General features: G+C 40.4%; 1 protein-coding gene across 1 annotated transcript in view; it reads left to right on the top strand.

The window, feature by feature from the left end:
* Positions 1 to 19,561, top strand: part of TMC5 (transmembrane channel like 5) — a 76,538-nt gene that overhangs the window by 40,789 nt on the left and 16,188 nt on the right. The window contains 5 exon segments of the mRNA XM_036749301.1: positions 428 to 525; positions 7,002 to 7,097; positions 8,136 to 8,211; positions 8,417 to 8,550; positions 11,540 to 11,713. Coding sequence (XP_036605196.1) covers positions 428 to 525; positions 7,002 to 7,097; positions 8,136 to 8,211; positions 8,417 to 8,550; positions 11,540 to 11,713 — 578 coding nt within the window.

The following is a 19,561-nucleotide window of genomic DNA, read 5'->3' as shown; positions in this document are numbered from 1 at the left end:
TTCCTGAAGTTCTCACCTTACTCTGAGTTGACATGACAAAGGGCTCATGTCAGAACATCTGGGAGCTTTTATCTGAACACCTCAGATCCATTTAGTTACAGAAAGCAAGGCCCAAAGGGGATTGATAGGACATTAAACAGGCATGGTATGTATGATTAGGGGCAGAGGAGAGCAGAGATCATTTTGGAGAACGGGGCACTGCTGAGGAAAGCCGACCTGGGCTGGGGAAGAACAGTACACGGAGAATTGGAAAGAGACCAGACGAGAGTGGAAGGCCACTAAAAACAAACCTGGCTTTCTCCTCAGTTTTCTGAAGATTGGAGCACTGAAAGGCTGTGAAGACCAGATGTAGTGATTCCATTTGTGTCAGAAAAGGGCGATTTGGAAGACCCTTACTGAGCATACTGACTCTTTGTTTGCTTTCTAGTGCTGGGAAACCCTTGTTGGCCAGGATATCTACCGTCTCCTCGTGATGGAATTTTTGTTTACTTTATTTGACTCCGTTTTGGGAGAGTTTTTGAGAAGGTAAATCTGTGTCTTTTGTTGGAAATGGGGGATGGAAATGGAAACCTTTGTACGGAAATGTATCAGGAAGCAAATTCTTCCTTATACTCCTAAAATCACATACTGTTTGAAATCTTTACATTTCCCTTTGTTTTTTCTCCCTCCCTGGTTAGTTAAACACATTTGCTTATTTGTTCCTACTGTTTCATAACCTTGTGCATCACCACAAGAAGTTTGTTTCAGTCACTGGAATGCTCGGACCAGCTCTGACTGACTTTCAGATTCAATTGTTAAATTTTCAGTGTGAACATTTACACCTTAGAAATCAGCAGCTGCTACAAATCAGGGCTTGATTTATTGTTTTGTTAATCATCCAGAATTAAGAAAGTGTTAATAATGCAGATCAAATTTAGAAGTATACGTGCATTTTTCCCCCCAAGAGAGCCTAGTTGTTAGATATTATTCTGGTTTCAATCAATGTTAGATACATAGATACATAGTTAGATACATAGATAGGCTGTATGGTTATGTCAACAAAGCTGCCGTGCTCAAAAAGCATCTTTAGAAATTCTTGGTTGGAACTGCTTCTAGGACTATTTTACCAGTCTTCCTAGGAGATCTGTTTCATTAATGTAGAACAATGCCCAAGGATCGCAGCAGAGTAGGGCAGGGGCAGGGGAAGGGGGGAAAGGGGGGAAAGGGGTGGAATGATAGTCATCTGAGAAAACATAGTCCTGAGTTAAGCTGAATTAGGATCATAGATCCAGGGCTGGCAGCGACCTCAGAAACCTTCAGTCTTACCCTTTCATTTTATTGATGGGGAAACTGATTTATCCCAGGAGGTAAATTGACTGACCCAAGGTTACACAATGTATAAGCATCATGGATGGGATTTGAAGCCAGAATCAATGTTCTGCCTCCATATTACAGTAATTAGGGTGGGACATTTTTACTGTTTTCTCTTTTGGAGCACTTAGGTAATCAAGTGCCTTTGGTGAGTCTGGTCTTTGTTTCTTTGATTAATTCCAGGAGTGACCTGCTTAAGAAATAAGGGAAAGCCTAGTTTACATGGGTTTGAGTGCCATGATTGTGATGCCAGAAGCTTTTAGGTCACATGGCTTTGAGTTGCATGTTGTGACGCCCTTTGACCCTGAACAGGGTATATAAACTCAGAGGTTGGCATTTTCCCTTTGGGGCTCACTCATGGAAGGAGTGTTGAGACCCTGGGCAAGCCATTGTAACCACCACCACCCATTCTCCGCTCTCCCCCCCACCCCCCACCTCCCACCCTCAGCTTTGCTAACCCAGACCCATTGGTTCTTCTCTGGTAATTATTGTGATTTGGCCAGACAGATAGGAGGTCTATCTGTTGATTCGTGTTTGTTTGCTCTGTTTATATAATGTATGTTTGTAATATTTGCTCTGAAGTTCAGGGTGCTGGCTTTTTCCCCTGAACCAAGTGAATGATATATGTATGTGGGATTAAAGTGAGATTGTTAACCCCTTGCAGTTACTTTCCTTAGAAAAGCATACCAAAGAACCCGTGCTGGCAGCTCTTATTGGGTCTTACACCTCAACAGCTGCTGCTAGCCTCATTGCCATTACACTCCACTTATCAAATAGGTTTGTAGTTTGGAGATTAAGAACTGTCTCCTTTACTAGACATCCTGTATAACTGGAGAGGGCTTAGAGCTTACAGTAAAGGACTGGCCTAGACCAGTGGTATCAAGCTCAAATAGAAATGCAGGCCATTAACATAAGGATCCCTGCAAACCACATATCAACTTAGAAAACCACCTATTAACATTATCTATGTTCTATTGCATTTTTATTTATTTTGTTAAATATTTCTCATTTACACTTTAATCTGGTTCTACCCAACTCGGGAGTATTACCCCAAATGGTTGCTACCTTTGGCCAAGACAACCTCTGGAGGTCAGATGCTGGATTTATTTTGTTTCTGAAAGGGCTCATGAAAGGTCACTTGTCCATCTGCTTATGATAAAGAAGAAGAATATCCCAGTCTAGAACGTGGAATTGTGGGGGACTGGCAGTCAGGAGACCCGATTTTAGTTCTAGGCTTGATGGGAAATAATTATGCCCACCTGCTTACTGTACAGGTTTAACATGAGGCTCAAATAAGATTATAGATAAGGAAAGCTCTTTGGAATGATGCTACAAATGGAAAGTCGTGATCCCAACTTTGTAATTGGGCCAAAATTAGCATGTCCACTTTCAAAAGATGCTAATTTAGGTTCTTTTGGTAGGTAAAATAGGAAGATATAACTCCTTTTTTCTATTCTTTTTTTAATTAATCAATTAATTTTTTGTTTTCAACATTCACTTGTATAAGCTTTTGAGTTTTAAATTTTCTCCCCCTCCTTCCTCACCCCCCTCCCTAAGATGGCATGCAATCTGACATAGGCTCTATATATACATTCATATTAAATGTATTTTCCCATTAGTCATGTTGTAAAGAAGAATTAGAACCCATGGGAGAAACCACAAGAAAGAAGAAACAAAAGAGAGAAAGAGAGAGAGAGCAAACAGTCTGCTTTGATCTGCATTCAGACTCCATAGTTTTTTCTCTGGATGTGGACAGCATTTTCCATCATGAGTCTTTTGGAGTGGTCTCAGGTCCTTGCATTGCTGAGAAGATCTAAGTCTATCAAAGTCAGTCATCCCACAATGTTGATGTTACTGTGTACAATGTTCTGGTTCTGCTCACTTCACTCAGCATCAGTTCATATAAATCTTTCCAGGTTTTTCTGAACTCCACCCGCTCATCATTTCTTGTAGCACAATAACAATCATTACATTCATATACCACAACTTGTCCAGCCATTCCCCAATTGATGGACATCCCCTCAATTTCCAACTCTTGGCCACCATAAAAAGAGCTGCTATAAATATTTTTGTGCATGTGGGTCCTTTTACCATTTTTATGATCTTTTTGGGATATAACCCTAGAAGTGGTATTGCTGGGTCAAAGGGTATGCACAGTTTTATAGCCCTTTGGGCATAATTTCAAATTGCCCTCCAGAATGGTTGGATCAGTTCACAACTCCACCAACAATGCATTAGTGTTCCAATTTTCCCACATCTTCTCCAACATTTAGCATTTTCCTTTTTTTGTCATGTTAGCCAATCTGATAGATGTGATGTGGTACCTCAAATTGTTTTTATTTGCATTTCTCTAATCAATAGTGATTTAGAACATCTTTTCATATGACTATAAATAGCTTTCATTTCTTTATCTGAAAACTGCCTGTTCATATCCTTTAACCATTTTTCAATTGGGGAATGACATATTCTTATAAATTTGACTCACTTCTCTATATATTTTAGAAATGAGGCCTTTGTCAGAGATACTGGCTATAAAAATTGTTTCCCAGCTTTCTGCTTCTCATTCTAATCTTGGGTGCATTGACTTTGTGCAAAAACTTTTCAATTTAATGTCATCAAATTATCCATTTTATTTTTCATAATGTCCTCTAATTCTTATTTGGTCATAAATTCTTCCCTTCTCCATAGATCTGAGAGGTAGATTATTTCTTGCTCTCCTTTGCTTATAGTATCAGCCTTCATATCTAAATCATGTACTCATTTGACTTTATCTTGGTATACTGTGTAAGATGTTGGTCTATGCCTAGTTTTTGCTATTCTATTTTTCTGTTTTCCCAGCAATTTTTGTTAAATAGTGAGTTCTTATCCCAGAAGCTGGAGTCTTTGGATTTATCAGATGTTGATTACTATAGTCGTTGACTGTTGTATCTTGTGTACCTAACCTATTCCACTGATCAACCACTCTATTTCTTAGCCAATACCAAGTAGTTTTGATGATTGCTGCTTTATAATACAATTTAAGCTCTGGTATGGCTAGGCCACTTTCCCTTGCATTTCTTTTCATTAATTCCCTTGATGTTCTGGACCTTTTGTTCTTCCAGATGAATTTTGTTATTTTTTTTTCTAGCTCTATAAAATAATGTTTTGGTAGTTTGATCAGCATGGCACTGAATAAGTAAATTAATTTAGGTAGAATTGTCATTTTTATTATATTAACTTGGCCTACCCATGAGCAAGCTGATGTTTTTCCAGTTATTTAGTTCTGACTTTTATTTGTGCAAAAAGTGTTTTTTAATTGTGTCATATAGTTCCTGGGTTTGTTTTAGCAGATAGACTCCCAAATGTTTTATAATGTCTACAATAACTTTAAATAGAATTTTTCTTTCTGTCTCTTGCTGTTGGTCTTTGTTAATAATATATAGAAATGACAGTGATTTATGTGGGTTCATTTTATATCCTGTAACTTTGCTAAAGGTGTTTATTATTTCAAGTAGTTTTTTACTTAATTCTCTAGGATTTTCTAAGTATACCATCATATCATCTACAAAGAGTGATAGCTTTGTTTCTTCTTAACCTATTCTAATGCCTTTCTTCTTAATGCTAAAACTCACATCTCTAGTACAATATTGAATAACAGTAGTGATAATGGACATCCTTGTTTCACCCCCGATCTTATTGGAAATGCTTCTAGCTTATCCCCATTACATATAATGCTTACTGATGGTTTTAGATAAATGTTATCTATTATTTTAAGGAAGACTCCATTTATTCCTAGGCTCTCTAGTATTTTTAATAGGAATGGATGTTGTATTTTGTCAAAAGCTTTTTCTGCATCTATTGAGATAATTGTATGATTTCTGTTAGTTTTGTTGTTGATATGATCAATTATGCTGATAGTTTTTCCAATATTGAATCAGTCCTGCATTCCTGGTATAAATTCTACCTGGTCATAGTGTATTATCCTCGAGATAAGTTGCTGTAAACTCTTTGCTAATATTTTATTTAAATTTTTTCATTTATATTCATTAGGGAAATTGGTCTACAATTTTCTTTCTCTATTTTGGTTCTTCCCAGTTTAGGTGTCAGTACCGTAGTTGTATCATAAAAAGTATTTGGTGGGACTCTTCTTTGTCTGTCTTCCCAAATAGTTTATATAGTATTGAAATTACTTGTTCTTTAAATGTTTGATAGAATTCCCTTATAAATCCATCTGGCCCTGGAGATGTTTTCTTAGGGAGTTTATCGATGGCTTGTTCAATTTCTTTGTCTGAAATGGGTTATTTAAGTATTTTTCCTCTTCTGTTAATCTGGGCAATTTATATTTTTGTAAATATTCATCTATTAGCTGTAACTCTTTATATACACATATATAATATGTTATACATATAAATTATATATACATATAAAGACCATATCTATACATATGTACATATATACCTATTATATATACTCCTGGCATTATTTTCTTTGCCTAACTCTACCCAGACTCGCCTCTGTGTTGCATATTGATCCATTACGTATATGAAGGTCAGATAAAATGTCTCGGTTCGTTATGTGGAAAGTACACAGTGCATAGTACAGAGGTACTATGAAAGAGATTTTTTTTAAAAATAGCTCTTTGCCCTTCTCCAAGACCCTTAGAGCTTCATTAAAAAGCTAGAGATCTATTTAGCTTCCTAAGTGCACATTCTTGCCAAATTCTAAACTCTGATTTTTTTGAGGTCTTGGTGACAAATTTTTAAGATGTCCAATGTAGGAAAATTCTATTGAACACAATGCCACTTACTCTGAACTGATGGAAAAAGTGGCCTGTTTTGGGGCTGAAAGTTTGGAGGTGGGAGGAAGAATTTACCAAGAAAATAGGAAAATGTTTAGTCAACTTAGGAAAATAAACTTTTTAAAAAAGCATTTTACTTACTAGCTGTGTGACCTTGGGCAAGTCACTGAACCCCAGTTGCCCTGCCTTACCCCCTCAAAAAAAAAGCATTTTATTTAGCACTTTGCCTTAGCAATTGAGAAGGCCGTTTCCTTAAAATAATGTCACACTTTCACTGTGTTTATAAGCCTAGCTTTAGAGCTTGGAGGGACATCAGAGGCCTTCTAATCCAATTCCCTCATTTTACAGATGAGGAAACTGAGGCACGGAGAGGTTAAGTGACTTTTCCAGGAAAGGAAGCAAATAAACATTTATTAAGCACCTACTAGGTGCTAAGTGCTTTACAAATATGATCTCATTTGGTCCACACAACAACCCTGGGAGGTAGGCGCTATTGTTATCCTCATTTTATAGCTGAGAGAGACAGAGGTTAAGTAACTTCGTTCAGGATCATACGGCGAGTATGTGTCTGAGGTAGGATTTGAACTCAGATCTTCCCAACCACTGCACCATCCAGCTGCTGATGTCATAGTAATAAGTGTCTGAGGCAGGATTTTAAATCCACATCTTCTTGATTTTTAAGTCCAACATTCTATCACTATGTTGCTCTAACATGAGAAAAGAGCAAAATTTGATATCTTCCACACGCCCCATCATACATGTTTAACTAATTTGCACTGGACTTTTCACCTGTATTCCAAATTAGTTGGGTGTCTTTTTTTTTCCTCTCGGGATTTCTGGACACTTGTAGATTCTCAGCTTTGTCATTTTACAGAATCATTGGGACTAAATTCATTAAAAGCCTTGGTGTGCCCGAATTTGATATTGCCAGGAATGTTTTGGAGCTCATCTACACACAAACCCTACTGTGGTAAGTACGAGGGGGAGGGTAGTGTTAGAAGAAGCCACCTCTTAGATCAAGAACAGGCTCTCTTCTTTATCAGACCCTGTGGAATTCACATCACCATATTTGCCTTAGAGGAATGTGATGTCAAAATTAGATCATAGCATCTCTACTGAGTAACCTATGGGTCCCAACTTCTCGGAATCAAAAGGTCATCTAGTACAAACTGAAGTTGGAACTTTGTTTACAATATTTCTGACAAATATTCAACCAATCTCCATTTGAATAACTCCTGGAGATAAGTCATTTCCGAAGATAGTCCCAATCTATCTTGGGCCCATTAATGGTTGAGATTTTTTTTCCTCGTACCAAATCAGAATCTTCCTTTGAGCAACTTTCTGTTCATTCTTCCTAGTCCTGCCCTCTGAGGCCAGAACTCCCCAACCCCCCCCCCCAATATCAATCAACAAGCATTAATTAAGCACCTATTATATTCCCAGGCACTACACTAAAAGTACAAATTTAGTGCTTCTTCCACATGACAGCTTTTCAGATACTTGAGAATGACAGGTACCATGTTTCCCCTAAATCTTCTCATCTCTAGGCTTCCCGTACATTCTAATTCTTGACAGTCTAGGTGTTGGGTTGTTTGGTGTTTTTTTTGGGAGGAGGCATTGTCTCTTAGATGAAGTGGAACTGCTCCTAGATGTCTTGAACCACTTAGGAGTGGCTTCCTCCCACCCCACTTTTTAATGTCTTTTAGTATGATATTTTAGACACTCTCTACTAAATGGGAATTGCCTACTAATTTTGTTTCTGGCTTTGAGAAAGTTAGGAAGACCTGGGTTCAAATTCCAACTCAGATACTAAGTAGCTGCATGACTCTGAGCAAGTCATTCGAACTCTTAGATCTGTTTCCCTATTTGTATAGTGGAAATAATAAAAAAAAACGTATTATGAGGCTTAGACGAAATAATATATATAAAGCATTTTGCAAACTCTAACGTGCTATATAAATGTTGACTACTACTATTGGGAAAGTAATGACCATTTTTCTCTTTGCAGGATTGGCATCTTCTTCTCTCCCCTGCTGCCCTTCATCCACATGATCATGCTGTTCATCACATTCTACATCAAAAAAGTGAGTGATATCTTGGAACCCACCAGTGAAACCCAACATGGTTTAGGGTTGTGGATGAAGGAGGGAAAAGCTCCTCTTAGCACTACATCTACTTGCGCATTAGAGAGAAGAAGGCAGAGGGAAGGGGAGGCAATCGAGCACCAGAAGTTGAGGTTTGAAAGGCACATAAAGAAATTGATGGGAGATTGCACCACTGTTCCTTTAGATCAGCCTAATGATGAACTGCCAGCCTCCAAGCAAAGCGTGGCGTGCTTCTCAGATGATGACTCTATTTATTTTCCTGCTGTTTTTCCCATCTTTTACTGGGGTGCTATGTGTCCTAGCCATCACCGTCTGGAGGTAAGAGATGACTCTGCAATTATGGATGGTTTCAACCATTTGGGGAAGAGTTGGGGAGAGAGAGAGGGGAGAGAATCTAAGCAATGCTACTATTTCCTTATTAACTAACATTGAAATATTTCAGTTAACAGTTGTGGCTTTTTAAAAATAAGGCCCATGATTTCATTCATTTAGATAACTGTCAGGGAGGAAACTTCTAGCTGTGGGTGCAGATGGGCACCCAACATTTCAGCTTGAAGCCTTAGAGAATGGTCTAGAATATCAAGAGGTTAAGTGATTTGACAGGAAGTGTCAGAAACAGGATTTGAACCCAAATTTTCCTGCCTCGGAGGACAGCTCTCTGTACACTACATCAAGTTTCTTCTCCTATCATTTTTGTTATGTTTTATTTTTTCCTCCCAAGTATATGTTAAAACAATTTTTAAACTTTTTTTTTAAGTTTTGAGTTCCAAATTCTATCCCTCCCTCCCTCACCTCCCCTTTCCCCTCTTGGAGATGGTAAGTAATCCAATATAGGTTATACACCTCATAACATTTTTTTAAAAAATATTTTATTTTTTCCCAGTTACATATGTAGACAATTTTTAACATTCAATTTAAAAAAAAAAAACTTGAGTTCCAAATTTTCTCCCTTTCTCTCTCCCTTCCCCTTCCTTAAGATGTTAAGCACTTTGATCTAGGTTCATAACTTTTTTTAAAGGACAGAGAAGGAAAGAGAAACCTACCTCATCTATTAGTTAACAAATAAAACTAAAATGACCCCCATTAACTTTCAGCATCTAAGTCTGAGCCCCTTTTTAGCCCAGATGGTACCAGATCCTTCATCTCTTCTCTGTCACCAAGTCAGGGAATGTTTTATATTTTCTGTTCCCTGTGCTCCCAAGAATGGATGCAATATACTCAAGAAAAAGGCCAATGGATCAGGCTAGACAGGATCTAGCTTACTGGTTGTGTGACCTTAAGCAAGTTACTGTATTTACTTCCCTGAGCCTCAGTTATTTCATCTATAAAAGGGGGATAAAATTACTATTACTACCTGTCTCACAGCAATGTGAAGTGAAAGCTGTTTAACCTATAAAGTGCTATATACATGTGAGTATTCACAATAATAATTATAAGTTGAAAAAGAGATGGGTTTTGGGAATCCAGGGTAATTGGCAATCCTAGAACCAAATTCCTTTCAGTCAAGTCCCTAGTACCCTAGTAGTTTATTCACACTGGATTAGCATAATTTTGTAAAATAGAAGCTGGGGGGGAAGGGGTTATTGTAGGGAAAGTACTTAGAGTAGGGGCATATCTATAGGTTTACCCTTCATAGACCTTTAAATAAAGCAATTCACACTGGAACAAAAATGAATAGTTTTATGGTCATTTATAAACTAATGACCAATGAAAAGAGCAAAACTAGGAGAACAATTTATACAATGACAACATCGTAAAAACAAACCAGTTCGGAAGCTATTAGAACCATAAGCACTGCAGTGGCCATCTATGGTTCCGGAGGAGTGACAACGAAATACGCTATTACAGAGAGTCATTTAGGATGCCGATTGAGGATATTTGGGGGTACAGCCATTGGGGGAACTTATTTTGCTTGACTATGTATACTGATTGCAAGAAATTTGTTTCCCCCCCTCCCCCTGCCCTAGTGGGGTGGGAGGTGGGAAGGAGAGGAAGTAGACTTCCGTTAATTAAAAAAAAAAAATAAAGAGGGGGCAGAGCCAAGACAGCAGCTTGAAAAAAAAAAATAAAGAGATAAGGAGGGAGCTATAGATGTGAAAGGTTGCATGTACTTTCAGATGAGGTCACTATGTTACTAGTTTTACTTAACTTTTACTTTGTTGTAAAAGACCTCACACAAAGTGGGGATAATCTGCAAATATATGTAATGTAAAAAGAAAACATCAATAAAACTAAAGTGACCCCCAAAAAAGGTATGGTCAGCATGGTGTAGTGAAAAGAGCATTGAACTTGAAGGTTTCTAAGACCTGACTCAGAAGGTGGCTGTCTGTGCCCCTTAACTGTCAGAAATTCCTTATCTGTAAAGTTGGGGTTAATATACTTGTACCAGAAAATGTTCACACTGAAAATTGAACTATCAGCTCACCTAAGCCCAAACAGGCTGGCCGCATCCAGCACATTACTGGGAAGGGTGAGTTCAAATCCCATCTCAGCCATTTACGAGCTGTGTGACCTTGGGAAAATCACTTGAGCTTTGTCTGCCTGGCACGTAAAAGTCACTTTCTAAAATGATAATAATTAATAATAATACTTGTACTGTCTCTCCTAAGAGGCAAGGGGGAAAAGGAACACACATTTATTGAGCACCCACATGTGACAGGCACTAAGCACTTTGCAAATATTATCTCTTCTGATTCTCACATGAACCCTGGGGGAGGGGATGTGCTATTATGAGATCCATTTTACAGATGAGGAAACTGAGAAGGCAGAGGTTAAGTGACTTGTCCAGGGTAACACAGCACACCTCTAGTAATGTCCAAGGCCACACTTAAACTCAAATCTCTTCTTTTTTCAGTTTCCAACATTCACTTTTATAAGATTTAGAGTTCCAAATTTTTTTCTTCCTCCCTCCTTCTCTTCCCCCCTCCTCCAGATGGCGAGCAATCCATATTAGACATATTTCCACATCAGTCATCAGAGCTTCTTGACTCTAGGCCCAGTACCCTATCCACTGCGCCGCCTAGCTGAGTAGTCCTCAGTAGAGAAGAAGGGAGTGCTTTGTAAGGGGTAAAATGCTACATAAATATTAGATGTTATTTATTATTAATAATAGCATTATTAATATTATTACCATATTAGGAGAACGCTTAACTTTGCAGCAGCTAGCTGTCCGAGTCCATGGCTGAGAAATCTCTTTAATTTCAGATTTACAGAATGAGTCAAATACGAGTAAAATAATGACGAGAGGGAGATGAGGGAAAACAATCATTTTAGAACCCAGCCGACCTCCTTTTCCTTTCCTGCTCAGGTTGAAGCCTTCAGCTCAGTGTGGTCCTTTTCAAGGCCTGCCTTCCATCATCCACGCCATCTATGGATGGATTGAGATACTCAGCAGCAGACCGAGTTACTTATGGGTCGTATGGATTTATCGGAATCTCATCGGGAGTGTGCATTTCTTCTTCATCCTCACCCTCATCGTCCTGTAAGTAGAACAACAAAATAAAATAAGGGGGAGAAAATTAAGACTTTGGGGCTAGGACTGTGGGTGGGAGGGAGGGTAGAAGGAACAGCTTACTAAAGATCGGCACATAAAGCCCTGGTCACCTTGAGTTTAGTGGGAGAGTAAGGGAGTGTTAGGAGAAGGGACTTCTCATCTGAACTATGCCTCTGACACACTCCAGGACCTTAAGCAAACTATTCAACGTTTCCATATCTCGAAAATGAAAATATTGGCTGTTTCTTACTGTTGTTCAGTCACGTCTGATCTTCTTGAACCCAGTGCGTGGCAGCACTGTCCGTGGGACGCTAGAGTGGTTTGCCATTTCCTTCTCCAGTGGATTAAGACAGACGGAGGTTAAGTCACTTGCTAAGGGTCACATAGCTAGGAAGTGTCTGAGGCCAGATTTGGACGCAGGGTTTCCTAGTTCCAGGGCTAGTACTCTATTCACTGAGCCACGTAGCTGCCTCTGTGACTCAGGCAGATGGAAATAATACCGCCTGTCCTATCTGACTAGTTAAAGGATGGACAAAATGAGAGCCTAGATTTCTTGGAAGGCGCTTTGAAAAGTTAAACATGAGACACAAATCCCAGCTGGCTTTTTTTTCATTATTAATAAAGGGTTCTTATGGCTTTGTCATCATATCAATCAACTCGAATCAGATAATATATGTGAAGCGCTTTGCAAACTTTCAAGTGCTATATAGATATCAGGTATTATTATTTATATGCAGTCCCCTTTAAGGGGCCATTGCTTTTTTAAAATGTCTTATTCCATAGTTTGTTCAGCTATTCCCTAATTGATGGATGCTCCTAGGACCGCAGAATCACTAATCAACAAGCATTTATTAGTCACCTATTATGGGCAAGACACCGGGGATACAAATGCAATGAACGAAACAACTCCTGCTCCCCAGGAAGGACTTAGAGCCCGGATACAGAGCTAGAATCAGCCTGACGGGTCACGGAGTCTGCCTTCCTTATTTTGGAAGCGAAGAAACTGAGGTTCAAGGTAACCCACGCAGTGAATATCAGAGCTAGGAACACAAATGACCCAGTCAGTATTAACTAGTATTTCCCCTACACCAGTCTGTTTCTCATTTTGTAGTTTTGTGGGGTTTTTTTTTCCTACAACAAAAAAAAACCATTGTTTTGAATATTTTGGTATTGAGGCAATCAGAGTTTAGTGACTTGCCCAGGGTCACACAGCTAATAAGTGTCTGAGGCTGGATTTGAACTCAGGTCTTCCTGACTCCAGGGCAGGTACTCCACGGTGCCACCTAACTGCCCCTAGTAGTTGGGTGTGTTTGACACATTTCTCTCTGTCTCTGATCTCCTTAGAATGTGTATCCAGTGGTGAGATAGCTGGGTTAAAAGGTCTGGGCATTCATTACTTTTTAGCTACCAATCAGCTATTCAACAAGCACTTAATAAGCACTTGCCGTGTTAAGTGCAGGGGATACAAAGAAAAAGCAAAAAAAAAAAACAGTCCCCACCCTCAAAAAGCTCCCATTCTAATGGAGGAGACAACATGTATATGAATAGGTAATATAAAATACACAGGAAATAGCTTTAGAGGGGAAAGTTCTACCAGCGTTGGGGTCTTCTAGGTGACAGCTTCTGGGTGGTGTTTGAGCTGAATCTTGAAGGAAGCCAGAGACTCTAAGATTAGGAGGTGAGGAGGGAGAAGATGGCCAGTGCACAGGCACGTCAGTGGGAGACAGTGTTCATTGATAGACGTGCTCACATTGTGATGACGTGGATGACAGTATCAGACCTTTCACACCTTTCTAAGCACATGACACTCTGCAAGATTGATAAAGCAGATGGATCTCTGTTTTACAGATGTGAATGCTGAGTTCCAAAGATTAATTGGCTTAAATTAATGATGTTACCATCACCACCATCATGGCTAGCATTTATACAGCCCTTTAAAGTTTGCAAAGTGCTTTAGAAATATTATCTCATTTGCTCCTCCGAACAGCTCTGGGCGGTAGGTACTAGTATTATCCCCATTTTACAGTGGAGTAGTTGAGACAGACAGTGTTTAAGTGACTTGCCCAGGGTCACACAACTAGTAAGTATCTGAGGTCAGATTTGAAATCAATTTTTTCTAATTACAAGCCCAGTACTCTGTCCACTGTGTCCTCCAGTTCTGTGGTCAGATAATATCTGAACAATGTTCTTAAGTTTAACAGGCTTAGGTTCTGCCTTCTGGATTTTTAGAGGTCACTGATATATGTTTGATGAGGCATCTGAAAACTGTGCCATGGGAGCAGCAAGTGAAGGAACTCTGAGAATTCACCTGATAGGAAAGAGACTTAGGGATAGCATGATAACTCTTCAAATGTTGGAAAGAGAAATCGATTGATTTATTTTTTTTGCTGCCCCAAGGATAGAATGAGGACCAAACAGTGGAGGTCACTGGGAGGTGTATCCTATCTCAAATAAAGAACTTTCTAAAAATTAGAACAACAGTGGAATGAAGTAGAGCCCCCTTAGTCACAGGGATTGAGTCCTAGTTCCAGCTGTGGGGATTTGGGTCAGCCCTCAGCCATTCTGAGGTCCTGGCCTGAGGTGTGAAGCCAGGAAAAGCGGGTCATCATGACCCTGGAGATGTTCCAGGAGGTCTGGTGATTGCTGCAGGGAAGGTAAAGACTTCCCTCCTTGCTCCTTTGCTTGGATGATTTTGGATCTGTTACTCTGCCATCCTGAGCTGATGGCCTGAATTGTAAAGTGTCATGAGAATCCTTCCCTTACTGTGTCGTGGTCTGTTGTGAAGATCCGATGTTGTTGTAGGTGAGGCTCTTTGTAAATGAAGTCAACCTGCTGTTGTGGGGAAAAACCAACACTGGAATAAAGTAAATAGTGAGTTTTCTATCACTGGAAAGGTTGAAGTAAGAGGCCAGTGGGGAATGTTGTAGATATGTATGCATTGGGAGGTTAGTTTTAATGACCAAAGCCCTTCCAAATCCAAGATTCTATGATTTTTTTTTAATTATTCAGTGTCCCTCTGAGAATAAATGTCCAAGGTAATAAAACCCGTCTTTTGTCCTTCACTGCTATGAGTTTCATACACCTTCTACCAAACCATGTTGGCTCTAATGGAAGACCCTTTTTGCTGCTTTCTAACAGCATTAGGGATCGGGACTAGGAAATTGTGAGGAGAAGAAACTTCCCCAACCACACACATCAGAAAGTTCTCTGCAACTTACAGTCTTAGAGAGTTGTCTAGGAAGGTTAATAACTACCTCATGGTCACACAGCCCATATGTGTTAGAGGCAGGACTTTCTGACTTCAAAGCTGCTTTTCCCTCTATGTTTTCTCTCATTCTAACAGTATTACTATCTAAAATTTTTAAAATTTAAATTCCATTTTATTTTTAGCTATAAATTCTCTCCTTCTCCCTTACCTTCAAGAAGGCAAGAAAAATATAACCATTACAAATATGTATAGTCAAAGAAAACAAATTCCCAATTACCCTGTCCAAATATATGTGTGTGTGTGTGCGTGTGTGTTTATATATTTATACACATACACACACACACAAACACACACACACACACACACACACACACTTCAGTCTCTATTCTGAATCCATTATCTCCATTACCTGTCTACCTGGGGGTGGGTTGCATTTTTCCTCATGAATACTCTAGAACCCTTGTTTGTCACTGTGTTAATAAGACTGCCTAGGACTTTCAAACCAACAGCATTACTATTAAGAACTCTAATGGCAGGGGCAGCTAGGTGACACAGTGAGTAGAGCCCTGGCCCTGGAGTCAGGAAGGCCTGAGTTCAAATCCGGCCTCAGACACTTGACATACTTACTAGGTGTGTGACCTTGGATAAGTCACTTAACCCCTTCCCCCCTTCAAAAAAAATAAAGCAATTTCTGAAAAGCACTCTAATGGCAGTGCCATGATTCGAGTCTATGCTGTTAACATTCTTATTCTCAGTCAGTCATACCTTGGCCTCTTATTGGCTCCCCTTTTAGAGCAAGGCAGTATAGGAGCTTTCCCCATAGTCACTAGACTAGGATTATTGATCAAGTCCTGTCCACCTATCTTATGACTCCTCCTCTTTCTTTTGTTGTTTTCCTTGGGCAGATAGCAAAGTAATACTGGACACCGCAGTAGAGTCGGGATCACAGAGACTTAGGTTTAAATCGTCCTTCAGAAATGTACTTTCTTGAGTCATCCCGGGAGGGTTGGTTAGCTTCTCTGAGCTTCAGTTTCCTCACCTGTAAAGCGGGATACTAATAATGCCGGCCTCGTGCGTAGTAGTGAGCTTCCCATCGATGCAAGGATGGCCACGCGGCTGTCAAGGAATGTTGTAGGGGAGATCTGTGCAGTGAATTAGCTTTGATGGCTGAGATACTGCTCACAGGGCTGGTGCGAGGGTCAAATGACATGCACATTTCCAGTGGTTTCATCAGTGGCAGATGGTAGTAATATTATTGATTTTTGTCTATGCACCCTCCCGCTAGTGCAAGGAGTCCCCTAAAGGGTTCAAGGAGACAAACAGAAAGTCTTTCAAGGATAAGGAAGAGTTCTTAGGATCATAGATTTAAAGTTGAAAAGTACTAGAGGTCACAAATTCCAATTCTTCATTTTGCAAGTGAGGCAGCTGAAGCCCAGAAAAGTTCAGAGACTCCACAGAAGTTACTTAAGTAGAAAGTGACAGTCAGAATTTGAACCCATGTCTTTTGATACCATATTTAGCTCTCTTTTTTCTGCTCTATCATAGCTACAAGTGCAAATCAGTCAGGCAGGAGTCCTGAAGGAGTTCTTAGCAGCAGCACAAAGTGGGGGGAGAGAGTAGGCAAAGTAGGGTAAGGTAATTCAGGGAAAACCGGGAAGGGAACAGGGGAAGGGAGTGAGCATCTTTATACAGCACCTACTATGTGCTAGGCACTGTTCTAAGTGGTTTTCCAAATATTATCTCATGTGATTCTCACAACAACCCCCAAGGTAGGTGCTCTTATTGTCCACAATTTACAAGGGAGGAAACTGAGGCAAACATGGTAAGTCACTTACCCAGGGTCACACAAAATATATCTGAGGTTGGATTTGAATTCAGTTCTTCTGAACTCGTTGTTCTATCCACTGCACCATCAGCCACCTCTAAAACGAGGCAGCATTAGGCTTTGGTGAAATGATAGTGTTTCAGCACAAAATTGGATTCTTTACAATGGTGACCGTGTGTCACTGTGGCTGTAGATTTTGGCAGATGCTATGGTGCTGTGCCTGTGTGATACTGCATATTAAGAGGCGGCCCCAGGGGCAGCTAGGTGGTGCAGTGAGCCCTGGAGTCGGGAGGACCTGAGTTCAAATCCGGCCTCAGACACTTGACACGTACTAGCTGTGTGACCTTGGGCGACTCACTTAACCCCAATTACCCTGCCCCCCCCCAAAAAAAAAACAAGAGGCGGCCCCTCTGCGGTGTACAGTGCAAGGCCTGAGCGCTCGCTCAGATTTCTTACAGTATGGCTAGACAGGCTGTTTGGCTGGCATTTGTCAAACCAATGATTCCGAATCACAGGGCTAAACGTTTTCTTTGAGAGTTGTAGCCCTTTCCCCATTTAAAACAAAGTTGCTGTATAAAAATCTGAATTTAAACAAAATACAGAGCGTGGTTATTTACTGCGTGGAGAGGTGAAGCTGGGCAGTATCTTAGACATCGTCTAGTCCAACCACTTCATTTTACAGATGAGGTAACCGAGGTCCAGAGAAGTAAGTTTACTTGACTAAGGCCACTGGCAGAGCTAGGGTTAGAATCCTGCTCTTCTAACTCCTAGTGCGGTCTTTTATGTTTACTATACTGCCCTGACATTAGATTCCTCAAGCTATTGAGTTACCCCACGTATTCGAAGAACAGTCCAGGATCTGAGCTCAGGGCTCACATACGCCAGGTCCTGGGGGAAGCCCCTCCCCCCAACCCAGAATTCTTTGACTTGCTTTGCTCCCAGGCAAAGTTCCCTCGAGGTGATATCCAGATATAGTTCAGATCTAGGTCTCCACAGATGTGGATAAAACCATCAGCTACAGATACAGAGCAGCCTTTATTCTACCCCACAGAAAAAGCAAAGACAACAGAAAAGATTCAGTTGTTCAGTTGGTTTTCAGTAATGTCTGATTCTTCATGACCTCATTTAAGATTTTCTTGGCAAAGATACTGGACTGGTTTGCCATTTCCTTCTCCAGCTCATTTCACAGATGAGGAAACCAAGGCAAACAGGGTGAAGTGACTTGCCCAGATCATAGTTAATAAGTGCCTGAGCTGAGATTTGAACTCAGGTCTTCCTGACTCCAGGTCAAGTGCTCTATCCACTGTGTCCCCTAGCTACCCTATAAAGGACTCAGAGGAGCACATAAATAGTACATGTGATTCTCCTTCCCTTTTCAGCAAGTCCCACCTACCCTTCAAGGGTCTGTGTAGACACTGAATTCATAGTGCCACCCTGTGGTTTAAAATGCTCTGGGAAGGGAAACAAATTTGAAGTTCCTAAGAAAGACCCCCCCGCCAACATTCCATGAGTCCTTTCCCAGTGAGACCCATTTAGTATCAAGCCTTATGGTGCCACCCTAAGGACTTGGATTCTTTCTTGGAGGAGAAATGCATTTCAGATGGCTGGAAGAGCATCTTCGTAACATTCCAGAAAGTGGCACTCTTACCATACACACATGCAACCTCATACCACCTCACAGCAAGAGCAGAGAGCAAAGTTGGCATCTTTTGTTCCTTCACACTGTGACTTTAGTCCTTTGGTGTTCTTAATGCTCCAAGGGCCTCTTACTAATTATTTGTTCTCCTAAAAAGGCTAGTGATGCCCAAAGAGCTCTCCGGAAGATCGGATTTTGGAACTCTCAAACTTGGGGGTGTTTCACAAGGTTACTCTGTGGCTATCGCTCCTGAAGCTCATCTTTCTCATGCTAGAAGCTTGGATTGTGGAATCATGCTGTCCAAGAAATGTCTTCTTTATTGTTGAGGCTGGGATTCAGTAACTCCCACCACTTGTACCACATGATACCACTCTCCATAGCTGCCAGCTCTTGGTCGGGGAAGTTAAGTCGCAACCTCTTCGAGATTGGGGCCAGGAATTAGAAGTCCAGGGACTTGCCTTCTCAGATGAACATATACACAACTTTTGTACCTCTGCCCTAAAGTAACCATTATCAGCTTCTGGCAGAGGAAATTTCCCTACCCCCACCCCTCGTGCCCTCAGCTTTTTTAGCTTTACTATACTCTGAAATGAGTTCAGCCAGAAGGCAGCATTCTGACTCAATAAACTGATTCAATCAAATCAGCTCTGTTGCCCAGGTGGTATTTTTAATCTCCTCCAGGAGGTTGCCAGTGGCACCCTACTAGAAAAAGATGTAGGCTCAGACAGCTTAGTGGCCTAGTAGATATAGCACTGGCCCTGGAGTCAGAAAGAAGTTAGTTCAAATTTTGGCTTCAGACATATTCTAGCTTTGTGGCCCCATGTAAGTTCCCTAACCTCATTTGCCTCAGTTTCCTCCTCTGCAAAATAGAGATAATAGCACCTAGCTCCCAGAGTTGTGAGAATCAAATAAGACAACTTTTGTAAAGTGCTTCGCAAACCTAATAGTGTTATATAAATGTCAGCCATCGCCATCACCACCACCATCATCATCAACTGCGGACCAAAGAGCTGTGGACTTTTCTAGATGATGAAGCAGCTTTTCTTGATCTACCTCCTATACACACAGCTATTGGGGACCACACCTGAGGCGTCCAACAAAGCATGATTAACTTTCCTAAACCATCAGAAAGCAGAAAACTCAGTTACTTTCAAGTCAACCAAAAAT

This window comes from Trichosurus vulpecula, chromosome 1, assembly GCF_011100635.1.
Source record: "Trichosurus vulpecula isolate mTriVul1 chromosome 1, mTriVul1.pri, whole genome shotgun sequence".
NCBI lineage: Eukaryota > Metazoa > Chordata > Mammalia > Diprotodontia > Phalangeridae > Trichosurus > Trichosurus vulpecula.
Note: the sequence above shows the minus strand (reverse complement) of the source record. Positions and strands in the feature narration are given on the sequence as shown.